Source organism: Erythrolamprus reginae, chromosome 2 (assembly GCF_031021105.1).
Source record: "Erythrolamprus reginae isolate rEryReg1 chromosome 2, rEryReg1.hap1, whole genome shotgun sequence".
Lineage (NCBI taxonomy): Eukaryota > Metazoa > Chordata > Lepidosauria > Squamata > Dipsadidae > Erythrolamprus > Erythrolamprus reginae.
The window spans coordinates 15,391,286-15,403,229 of NC_091951.1; the positions used below are offsets into that span (position 1 = coordinate 15,391,286).

At 42.0% G+C, this 11,944-nt stretch overlaps 1 protein-coding gene across 1 annotated transcript in view; it reads left to right on the forward strand.

Annotated features, from left to right (window-relative positions):
• LOC139159170 (vomeronasal type-2 receptor 26-like) overlaps window positions 1-11,944 on the forward strand; it is a 34,234-nt gene that overhangs the window by 2,420 nt on the left and 19,870 nt on the right. Inside the window, exon 3 of the mRNA XM_070736522.1 lies at window positions 5,613-5,904. Coding sequence (XP_070592623.1) covers window positions 5,613-5,904 — 292 coding nt within the window. The remainder of the gene's footprint in view (window positions 1-5,612; window positions 5,905-11,944) is intronic.

Below are 11,944 nucleotides of genomic sequence, written 5' to 3' on the forward strand. Positions count from 1 at the left end.
TCTTAGAAAAGGGGAGAGGTCAATTGTTGATAAAGTAAGGTTGAAGATTTTGGGGTTAGGGGAAGCAACAACACAGTCAGGTAATGAGTTCCAGGCAGTGACCACTATATTGCTGAAATCGTATTTTCTGCAGTCAAGTTTGGAGCGATTTACATTCAGTTTGTATTTATTACGTGCTCCTGTGTTGTTGTTGTTAAAGGTGAAGTAGTCACTGACAGGGAGTACATTATGATGTATGATTTTATGAACAAAAGTTAAATCAGTTCGGAAATGACGTAGTTGTAAATTTTCTAGATTTAGTATTTGAAGTCTGGAGGAGTAGGGTAATTTGTTACGTGAGGAGGAGTGAAGGACTCTTCTTGTGAAGTTTAAGTTTAGTTTAACTTTAAGTTTAATCAGATTTGTATGCCGCCCCTCTCCGCAGACTCGGGGCGGCTCACAGCAATAGCAATACAATGTGAGACAAATCCAATATTTAAATTAATTTAAAAACACCACAAGTTAAAAACCAATCATACACACTAGCGTACCATGCATAAATTTTATAAGCCTAGGGGGAAGGAACATGTCAATTCCCCCATGCCTGATGACAGAGGTGGGTTTTAAGGAGCTTACGAAAGGCTAGGAGGGTGGGGGCAACTCTGATATCTGGGGGGATATCTGGGGGTCGGGGCCGCCACAGAGAAGGCTCTTCCCCTGGGTCCTGCCAACCGACATTGTTTAGTTGACGGGGCCCGGAGAAGGCCAACTCTGTGGGACCTAACTGGTCGCTGGGATTCGTGCGGCAGAAGGCGGTCCCGGAGATATTCTGGTCCAATGCCATGAAGGGCTTTATAGGTCATAACCAACACTTTGAATTGTGACCGGAAACTGATCGGCAACCAATGCAGACTGCGGAGTGTTGGTGTGACATGGGCAAATTTAGGAAAGCCCATGATAGCTCTCGCAGCTGCATTCTGCACGATCTGAAGTTTCCGAACACTTTTCAAAGGTAGCCCCATGTAGAGAGCATTACAGTAGTCGAGCCTCGAGGTGATGAGGGCATGAGTGACTGTGAGCAGTGATTCCCAGTCCAAATAGGGCCGCAACTGGTGCACCAGGCGAACCTGGGCAAACGCCCCCCTCGCCACAGCTGAAAGATGTTTCTCTAATGTGAGCTGTGGATTGAGGAGGACGTCCAAGTCGCGAACCCTCTCTGAGGGGGTTAGTGACTCCCCCCCCAGGGTGATGGACGGACAGATGGAATTGTCCTTGGGAGGCAAGACCCACAGCCACTCCGCCTTATCCGGGTTGAGCTTGAGTCTGTTGACACCCATCCAGACCCCAACAGCCTCCAGGCACCGGCACATCACTTCCACTGCTTCGCCGACTGGACAAGGGGTGGAGATGTAAAGCTGGGTATCATCTGCATACTGATGATACCTCACCCCATGCCCTTGGATGATCTCACCCAGCGGTTTCATGTAGATATTAAATAGTAGGGGGGAGAGGACCAACCCCTGAGGCACCCCACAAGGGAGTAACCTAGAGGTCGACCTCTGACCCCCCACTAACACCGACTGAGACCGACCAGAGAGGTAGGAAGAAAACCACTGAAGGACAGTGCCTCTCACTCCCAACCTCTCCAGCCGGTGCAGAAGGATACCATGGTCGATGGTATCGAAAGCCGCTGAGAGGTCAAGAAGCACCAGGACAGAGGATAAACCCCTGTCCCGGGCCCGCCAGAGATCATCCATTAGCGTGACCAAAGCAGTTTCCGTGCTGTAGCCGGGCCTGAATCCTGACTGCTGAGGACCTAGATAATCGGCTTCTTCCAAGGACCACTGGAGCTGGAGTGCCACCACCTTCTCAAAAACCTTCCCCATAAAGGGAAAGTTGGAGACTGGTCGATAGTTGTTGAGAATGGCTGGGTCCAGGGAAGGCTTCTTGAGGAGGGGGCGCACAAGTGCCTCCTTGTAGGGATCTGGGAAGGACCCCCTCCCCAAAGAAGCGTTGACAATCTCCTGGACCCAGCTCCATGTCACTTCCCTGCTGGCCGAAACCAGCCAGGAGGGACACGGATCCAGTAAACAGGTGGCGGAACTCACAGCTCCAATGGCCTTGTCCACTTCATCAGGTGTCACCAGATCAAATTCTTCCCAGACAGGTGGACAAGTACGTGCCCCAGTCACCTCAACTGACTCGTTGTCAGTCGACTCTGTATTCCAATTGGAGTCGAGGTCTGCTCGGATCCGAGCGATTTTATCAGCGAAAAACGTGTTAAAATCCTCGGCACTACTCTGCAAGGGCTGCCCAACTCCCCCCTGATTAAGAAGGGAGCGGGTCACCCTAAACAGAGCGGCCGGGCGGGATTCCGCTGATGCAATCAAGGCGGAATGATACGCGCATCTTGCCGCCTTGAGCACCACTTTGTAAGTCTTAACATGTGCTCTTACAAGTGTTCGATCGGATTTGGACTTACTCTTCCTCCATCGCTTCTCTTGACGTCTCTTCTGGCGTTTCAACTCCCGGAGCTCCTCGTTGAACCATGGAGCTCTACAGGGTCTAGTGCCGCGGAGAGGTTGCAACGGCGCAATTCGGTCAAGACCCTCCGCTGCAGCTTTGTTCCAGGCCTCAGACAGAGACTCTGCCGAACTGTGTACGAGTGTATCTGGAATAACCCCAAGCGCCTTCTGAAAGCCCTCTGGATCCATCAGGCGTCTGGGGCGGAACAGCTTAATCGGTTCCGCCTCCCTGCGGGGAAGGATTGGAGCCAGGAAGTCAAGCCGCAGTAGAAAATGGTCTGACCATGACAAAGGCAACACTTCTAAGCCCCTTAGTCTCAGACCATTACTCAGTTGCTCAGAGAGGAATACCATGTCGGGTGCATGCTGTTATGGTGGCCATGAACTCCTGTGCCAGTCCAGAGGTTTCACCGAGCGACGGCAGGTTAAAGTCCCCCAAGACAATAAGTCTGGGGAACCCCACCACCAACCCGGCTACCTCCTCGAGTAGCACAGACAGGGTATGTGACACGCAGCTGGGAGGCAGGTACGTGAGAAACAAGCCCATCTGGACCCCTAAGTCCAACTTCACCAGGAGGGACTCGCAGCCCGCAATCTCTGGAGCAACGAGTCTATGCAAGCCAAGGCTCTCCCTGGCTATAATAGCCACTCCTCCCCCCCTTCCCTGGGGTCGAGGCTGATGCCATATCTGAAACCCGGCTGGGCAGATTTCAGAGAGAGGAACTCCTCCCTCTGGGCCCAGCCAGGTTTCAGTAACACATGCCAGGTCGGCCTCCTCATCCAGGATCAGATCCCGGATGAGGAGAGCTTTATTTACCACTGACCTGGCATTGAGTAGCAGCAGCTTGAGCCCAGGGCCAGAATTACACTCATCACCAGCACCCAGGATTGGGTTCACAGAGCCGGAACAAGGGATCGTTATTAAGCAACGATCTCTCGTTCCCCTGGAACGGCTAGCTCTGTGGCCCCCGCCATATCTGTCTCTCCCCAGCAGGACTGGAATATTCCGACCCTCTACCACCTCAGACATCGGTGCCCCCTCCCCTCCTGCCTCTCCTGTGTCAAGTAGGCTAATCAACTCATTCATACCATTTCCATTTATTTCATCCATACCAATGTCCCACCCAGCCCACCCATAACAATCATTCATTTCATACATATCATCATACCCACCCCAATAATTCATTAGTTTTAAAAAACCCTTCTAAGAAATTAACTAAATTATTAATTATTAATAATTATCGATTATATTAATATCTGATATGCAGTGTGGATTCCACACAGGTGAGCTATATTCTAGAATAGGTCTGACAAATGTTTTCTATGATCTGGTTAATAAATCAGTGTTTCTAGAGAAGAAGCTACATAAGATTAGATTTACAGTTCTTAATGCTTTTTTAGCAATGCTATTACAGTGGGCTCTAGCACTTAGGTCATTGTAAATGAGTACTCCAAGACTGAGTGGGGGTCCTCTGTTAGTTCAGTTTTACCAAGTAAGAATTTAGTATACAGATTCTTTTTACCAATGTGTAGGACAGAGCATTTGTTGATAGAGATTTGAAGTTGCCAGTTGTTAGACCATTCAGCTACATGGTCAAGATCCTTTTCAAGGGTAGAAGTATTGTCAGTGGTATTAAATAGTTTAACATCATCAGCAAAGAGAACACAATTGCTTGTGATATTGTCACAGAGATCGTTTATGTAGAGTATAAAGAGAGTAGGTACTAGAACACTGCCTTGTGGGACACCACTGTTAACTGGAACAGGATTAGATATGGCATTACCTATTTTGACCATTTGTTGTCTGTTGGACAGGAACGCTGAAATCCAATCATGCAGAGGTCCAGAGTTGCCATAGGATTTTAGTTTCAGAAGAAGTTTGTCATGAACTACTGAGTCAAAGGCTTTGCAAAAGTCTATATAGATTGCATCTATTGATTGCAGCTTTCTTATTTTTATGGGTAATTTATTTTTCTTGGTTTCGGTGAATATTAGAGGTACATATAATTTTATGACTCTGTAGTCATCTACAGTGATGCATCCGGAGAATATTGTGGTCCTGTCAAGAGATGAGAGATAAGATTCTAGATTTTCATAATTAAAGTTGAAATTGGTTGTCTTGTTCTTGGGGCTATTTATTTGAGGAAGTACATTGAGGCAAAAGTTGATTGTGCTGTGGTCGCTCCTGGAAAAGGGTTCTTTTACTTTGAGTCCATAAATTGTGTGTAAACTGTTGCAGAAGATGAGGTTTCAGCAGTTGTTGAGTCTGGTGTTGTCTGTAACTAGTTGCACTATTCCTAGACTAGTGATAGCATTGTAGAGGGCTGAGTGGATGGGTTCAGTTGTGCATTCGTTTAGGGACCAGTTAATATGTGGTAGGTTTAAATCGCCAAGAAATATAAGAGGATGTTGGTAGGAGGTTGCCCACGTTAGTAGTGTGGTTAGCTTGTTTACATGTGAGATGTCGTAGTTGGAGGCTCTGTAACATAGGAGGAAGCAGAGTGTGGTGACTGCGGTTAGGTAGTTAGGATGGATTTGAGCTATAGTTGTTTGAAGCTTGAGGTTTATGGGGGATTGTGCTTGGTTGATGGAGAGTTGTTTCTTTTTTTGTGGAAGAGACTCAAATCCAAAGATAGGACAGGAAAACATCTGAAATAAGTTCAAATTATTTCCCCCTCCCACTCCAATGCTGAATTAATAACTTGAATACTTATTTTTGTTTAAAATAGCTTGTTGAAGTGTTTGCTGTTGCTCACTCCTACTTATCTCTTTTTTATCTCTAAGTGTGCATTGATAGTCAGTGACCAATGTTTATAAGAATAAAGGGTAGTTTTTTAATTGTTTTCTTGATCATTCATGAATTCCTTTAATTACTGGATAATTTTTGAATACTTGTTATTCAGAAACAAAAATTAGAGTTAATGCAAGCAATGATACATTTGTGACTTTTAAACTTTTAAATAGTAATGGGTGACTATGATTTATTTTTGGTTTTGTATCATTATTTGCTTAAAACTCAATATGCTTGAGTAGATGAAAAAGAAACAAATAAATCATTTTATTATTACTGCTTTAGATGATAATGATGATATGAACATTTTATTACAGGAATTCACCTTTTGGTCAGCAAAATATCGTACGCTTCATTGGCATCATTGAAAAGATGAACAAGAATCTCCAGGACTTGCACAACCTCACACTTGGCTACAACATCCATGACAGCTTTTTGAACACATTTCTCACTTCAGAAGCCTTTCTGGAGATGTTGTCTACTGGAGAAGCCAATGTTCCCAACTACAGCTGTGGAAAGATGGACAATCTTTTGGCTCTTCTTGATAGTGCTCGTGATGACACTTCCATCCAGATGTCAACATTAGTGGGCCCCTACAAAGTCCCACAGGTTTGTGTTTGTTTCTCTATCTGTTAACTGAGTGGAGTGTGGTGAATGAGCAATATTTCCCATTGTATGTTGAAAGCTGTTTTTCACCCTGGCCATTGAAGGTGTCACAGTTAAAAATTGGGGTCCACAGTGGTGGTGGGGGGTGGGGAAGAGAAACCATCAACACAGACTGCAATATTCCAGGTGTGGTCTTATGAAGGATTTAGTAAGCAGTCCTAATATTTCATGTGAATGTGATTCTATGCCTCTGTTTATACAACCAAGAATTGAGTTAGCTTTTCTGGCTGTAACCGCACATTGCTGGCTCATGTTATATTTTTGCCCACTAGGATTTAAAAGTCCCTCTCACAGTTACTGTTTATGAGCCAGATTTCACCTAATCAATGTTTTTTCCTACCTGGGTGTAAAACTTTCCTTTTCTCCACATTAATATTCATATTGTTGGATAAGGCCCAGTATTAAATGCATAGTTTTTAACATATAGTAATTTCTTGTTATATGATGATTACATTATATTATTAGCATTCTTGCAATTTGAGTTGTATAGGCTGTTAGGAACACTTGCTCCTACTGTCATAACAATTCTCTTAATAATAAATCAAACTCAATTTTTTTGGTCTTTGGAAAAAAAAATCGGCAGAGATGGCTGTTTCACAGAGCAAACTGTTGACTTTCTTTACTTTTGGGGAAAAGTAAAGAATTTACTTTTACTCATTTTCTGGGAGACCGGATTTTAACACCCCCAATATTAAATAAGCTCACATAGAGGAAAAGCATGACTGAATTTATATAAAATAAAATAATATATATTTATAGAATACTCTCTCTCTCTGTATGTGTGTGTGTGTTTTATTTTATTTTATTTTTTATTTATTCTTTGTCCAATATACAATACATATGAAAGAGAATAGACATTAAGTAATATATATAGAGATAGGAAGTAAAAAAGAAGAGAAGTAGATAGGAAGAGGCCCCGGCCCTCTGGAACCAACTCCCCCCAGAGATTAGAACTGCCCCCACCCTCCTTGCCTTTCGTAAACAACTTAAAACCCACCTCTGCCGCCAGGCATGGGGGAATTGAGATCCTCTTTCCCCCTATGCCTTTACAATTCTATGCATGGTATGTATGTATCTATGTTTGGTTTTTATATTAATTGATTTTTTAATCATCAATACCAAATTACTATTGTACACTGTTTTATTGTCGCTGTTAGCCGCCCCGAGTCTCTGGAGAGGGGCGGCATACAAATCCAATAAATAAATAAATAAAATAAATATATAAAGGAGAGAATATATATGATAAAAGGGATAAGGAAAGACAATTGGACAGGGGACGATAGGCACATCAGTGCACTTATGTACGCTCCTTACTAGCCTCTTAGGAATCTGGAGAGGTCAATCGTGGAGAGTTTAAGGGAGAAGTGTAGGGAATTGGGGGTTGACACTATTGAGTCTGGTAATGAGTTCCACGCTTCGACAACTCGATTGTTAAAGTCATATTTTTTACAGTCAAGTTTGGAGCGATTAATATTAAGTTTGAATCTGTTGCGTGCTCTTGTGTTGTTGCTGTTGAAGCTGAAGTAGTCATTGACTGGAAGGACGTTGCAGCGTATGATCTTGTGGGCAATACTTAAATCGTGTTTTAGGCGCCGTAGTTCTAAGCTTTCAAGGCCCAGGATAGTTAGTCTATTTTCGTAGGGTATTCTGTTTCGAGTGGAGGAGTGGAGGGCTCTTCTGGTGAAATATCTTTGGACGTTTTCGAGAGTGTTGATGTCTGAGATGTGGTGTGGGTTCCAGACAGATGAGCTGTATTTGAGAATGCGTCTGGCATAGGTTTTGTAGGCTCTAGTCAGAAGTGTGAGATTGCCGGAGCAGAAGCTGCGTAGGATCAGGTTAACAACTCTGGAAGCCTTTTCGGTGATATTGTTGCAGTGGCCTTTAGCACTTAGGTCATTTGATATTAGTATTCCAAGGTCTTTTACTGAGTGTTGGTTGGTTGCAAGGAATTGTTTATTCAGTTCATATATGTGGTTTGGATTCTTTTTGCCGATGTGGAGGGTAGAGCATTTGTTGGTTGATATTTGAAGTTGCCAATCTGAAACAAAGTCAAGGTCTTTTTGGAGAGTGAGTGTGTTGTCCATGGTGTTGAAAAGTTTCACATTGTCGGCAAGAATTACACAGTTGCTTGTGATATTATTGCAGAGATCATTGATGTATAGGATGAAAAGAGTAGGACCTAGTACGCTGCCTTGGGGAACGCCGCTTTTGACAGGGACAGAGGAGGAAATGGCGCTTCCGATTTTGACAACTTGTTGCCTGTTTGACAGGAATGCAATAATCCAGTTGTGGAGGAGACCTGAGATGCCATAGGATTTGAGTTTTAGGAGAAGTTTGTCGTGAACCACTGAGTCAAAGGCTTTGCAGAAGTCGATATAAATTGCATCGATGGATTTTCCTTGATCAAGGTGGGTAGTTCAGATGTTTTTGCAGTGGAGTAGTTGTAGGTTGCAGGATAGTTTCTTTCTGAATCCAAATTGTTTTTTGATAGTAGGTTATTAGATTCTAAGTAAAGAGTGATTGATGGATTTATAATTGATTCCATGATTTTACAAGGTACATAGCATAGTGTTATATGTATATATGGTTGATTTTCTGTTGAAATCACTCTGGTATCCCCAAATATGGGAGGAAGCAACTTTGCTTTCCTTTTGCCTCTCAACCCCACACAAGGGCCATTCCAAGGCAGATAATCTTTTTTCTAGTCAACAATTATACTTTTACATGGCTACATATTTTTGCTGATAAGTGAAAAGCAAGGGAGCCTAGTATAGATCTATTTCTATTGAACGCTACAGGTTGAAATCTCAGTAAGGGTATGCCTAGCTGACAAGACTATAAAAAGGTCGAAATAGATCTATACTGGGCTTAAAACAAAACACACATGTACAATATTTGTGGTACATTGCTCAACAGTCGTAACTATGAGAAGGATCTTGGACTCCTAGTGCACAACCATTTAAATATGAGCCAGCAGTGTGCAGCAGCTGTCAAAAAAGCGAACACAGTTCTAGGCTGCATTAACAAATGGATAGAATCAAGATCACATGAAGTAAGAATAAGAATAAGAATAAGAGCAAGAGCAAGAGTAAGAGTAAGAGTAAGAGTAAGAGTAAGAATAACAATAACAATAACAACAACAACAATAACAACTACAACTACAACCACAACCACAACTACAACAACTATGCTACAACTACAACTTCTAGTCCAACCCCCTGCTCAGTGTTAACACCACTTTATAAGGCCTTAGTAAGGTCACACCTGGAATACTGCTTTCAGTTTTGGTCACCACGAAGCAAAAGGGATGTTGAGACTGTAGAAAAAGTGCAGAAAAGAGCAACAAAGATGATTAGGGGACTAGAGGCTAAAACATATAAAAAATGGTTGCAAGAAATGGACATGACTAGTTTAATGAAAAGAAAGAGCAGTCGAGACATGAGAGCAGTGTTCCAATATCTCACGGGTTGCCACAAAGCTGCTTGGGGTCCTCAGAGAGGGGCGGCATACAAGTCTAATAAATAATAAATAATAAATAATAATAATAAAAAGAAGAGGAAGTCAACCTATTCTCCAAAGCATTTGAGGGTAGAACAAGAAGCAATGGGTGGAAACTAAACAAGGGGAAAAGTAACTTAGAACTAAGGATACATTTCCTGAGAGTTGCAACAATTAATCAGTGGAACAATTTGACTACAGAAATTGTGAATGCTCCAACACTGAAAGTTTTTAAGATATTGAGTAACCATCTGTCTGAAGTAGTGTAGGGTTTCCTGCCTATGCAGGGGATTGGACTCTGTTGTTGTTGTTGTTGTTACAGTATATGAGAATTGTCTTGATTTAAAATGACTCCAGATTCCACTACAACACAGCAAATGAGATCATTATGCTGGATTTCGTATTTCATCACCAGTCAGACATTGAGAATTTCTGCCGCTTTTTGATTTGTAAGCTTTGTTTGTTTTGTTCCTGTAGCTCATTTGTCGATGGCTGCCCAGGTTCCACAGCAGCCACCGCGATCCTTTTTATCCTGGGTGACGACCGAGCCAGTATGGACTTTTTTTTGTTATATCTCTCCATTAGTTTAAATGGGTTAGGTACGTTTAGTCTGGCTCCTCTACTTTGACCACTCCGGCAAGGTTAGACCTACCAGTAGTTTACACTAAAACCGGCACAGCTCTCAGCTTCATTGAAGCACACAAGCCCCACTACCACGACAAGGTGTACCCATCAGTGGGGATTATTATTATTATTATTATTATTATTATTATTATTATTATTATTATTTAGATTTGTATGCCACCCCTCTCCATAGACTCGGGGTGGCTCACAACAACAATAAAACAATGTATAGCAAATCTAATAATTTAAAAGTCACTAAAAACCCCTTATTAAAAATATATCTCTTGAACTGTATAAAACTGTATAAACCTCCATAGTCCCCTTGTCTCTTGTACAACTGGAAAGCAAGTTAAAAGGATTGCTGAACAAATAATATGGGATATCAAAACATAGAAAAATACAATTGCCCTTAGTAAGGCTAGCACTCTAAAATGAATGAGCCACAATAAACGTTCCTTCTAAACCGCCACATATTTCATGGTAGAAATGCCTAAACATCTTATGGTGGTATTTACCTCTGTAAGATTTGAGCAGCTAGTTGTTAAATATAGTTAATAGTTAAATGGGGAAGATTTATAAAAGAAGAGATGTGTATTTGGAGTTCCGAGATAAATGACATAACACATACATTATTTTAATGTCAATTGTATAACAGAGAGATCAGCATCTTTGTCTGCACATTAGACAAATGATTTTATTTATTTGTTTGTTTATTTATTTATTTATTTATTTGTTTATTTGTTTATCTATCTATCTATCTATCTATCTATCTATCTATCTATCTATCTATCTATTTATTGTTAGAGTTGAAAGGAACCATGCAGGTCATCAAGTCCAACCCCCTGCCTAAGCAGGAATCCTAAAGCACCCCAGCCAAATGGCAGTCCAATCTCCTCTTGAAAGTGTCCAGAGTTGGGGAGTTCACAACCTGCGCAGGCAGGTTGTTCCACTGGTTGATCACTCTGACCATCAGGAAGTTCTTCCTTACTTCTAGGTTGAATCTCTCTTTGGTCAGCTTCCAGCCGTTGTTCCTCATCCGGCCCTCTGGTGCTCTGGAGAATAGAGTGGTCCCCTCCTCTCTGTGGCAACCCCTCATATACCTATCTAAAGCTATCATGTCCCCTCTGACCCTCCTTTTCTCTAGGCTATCCATACCTAGTTCTCGCAATCTCTTTTCATAGGTCTTGGTTTCAAGTTCCCTAATCATTTTGGTTGCTTTTTTCTGCACCTTCTCCAGAGTTTCAATGTCTCTTTTGCAGTGTGGTGACCAGAACTGGATGAAGTACTCCAGGTGTGGTCGGACCAGGGCGTAGTAGAGTGGTATTAAGACTTCCCTGGTCTTGGAGTGTATTCCCCTGTTGATGCAGCTTAGGATAGTGTTGGCTTTTATGGCTGCTGCTGCACATTGCTAGCTCATGTTTAGTTGATTATCCCCCAAGACTCCAAGATCTCTTTCGCAGTCACTACTGCTAAGCGGGGTTTCTCCCAGGCTGTATGTGTGTTTAGGTTTTTTTTACCAAGGTGAAGGACTTTGCTCTTGTCGACATTGAACATCATGTTGTTGTGATCTTTTACTAAAAGGACATATTACCTATGTGTACAGAACTGAAAAATACTATTCATATGGACTCTTATTTGAACTAAACAATTAAGATATGCATATGTGGGTTTGATGACAGTAAATTCTAGGGTTTGATATTTGCATTCTTTATTCTTATTCTTTTTTACTTGATTCTTTTATCTTTGCAATTTTTGTGTATGTTTTTGTTAATGTTCTCTGTTTTATATTCTGTATCTTGATATGGCCTAATGATTAATCATCAATAAGGTACTTTAATACATTAATGAGAACAAACTTAAA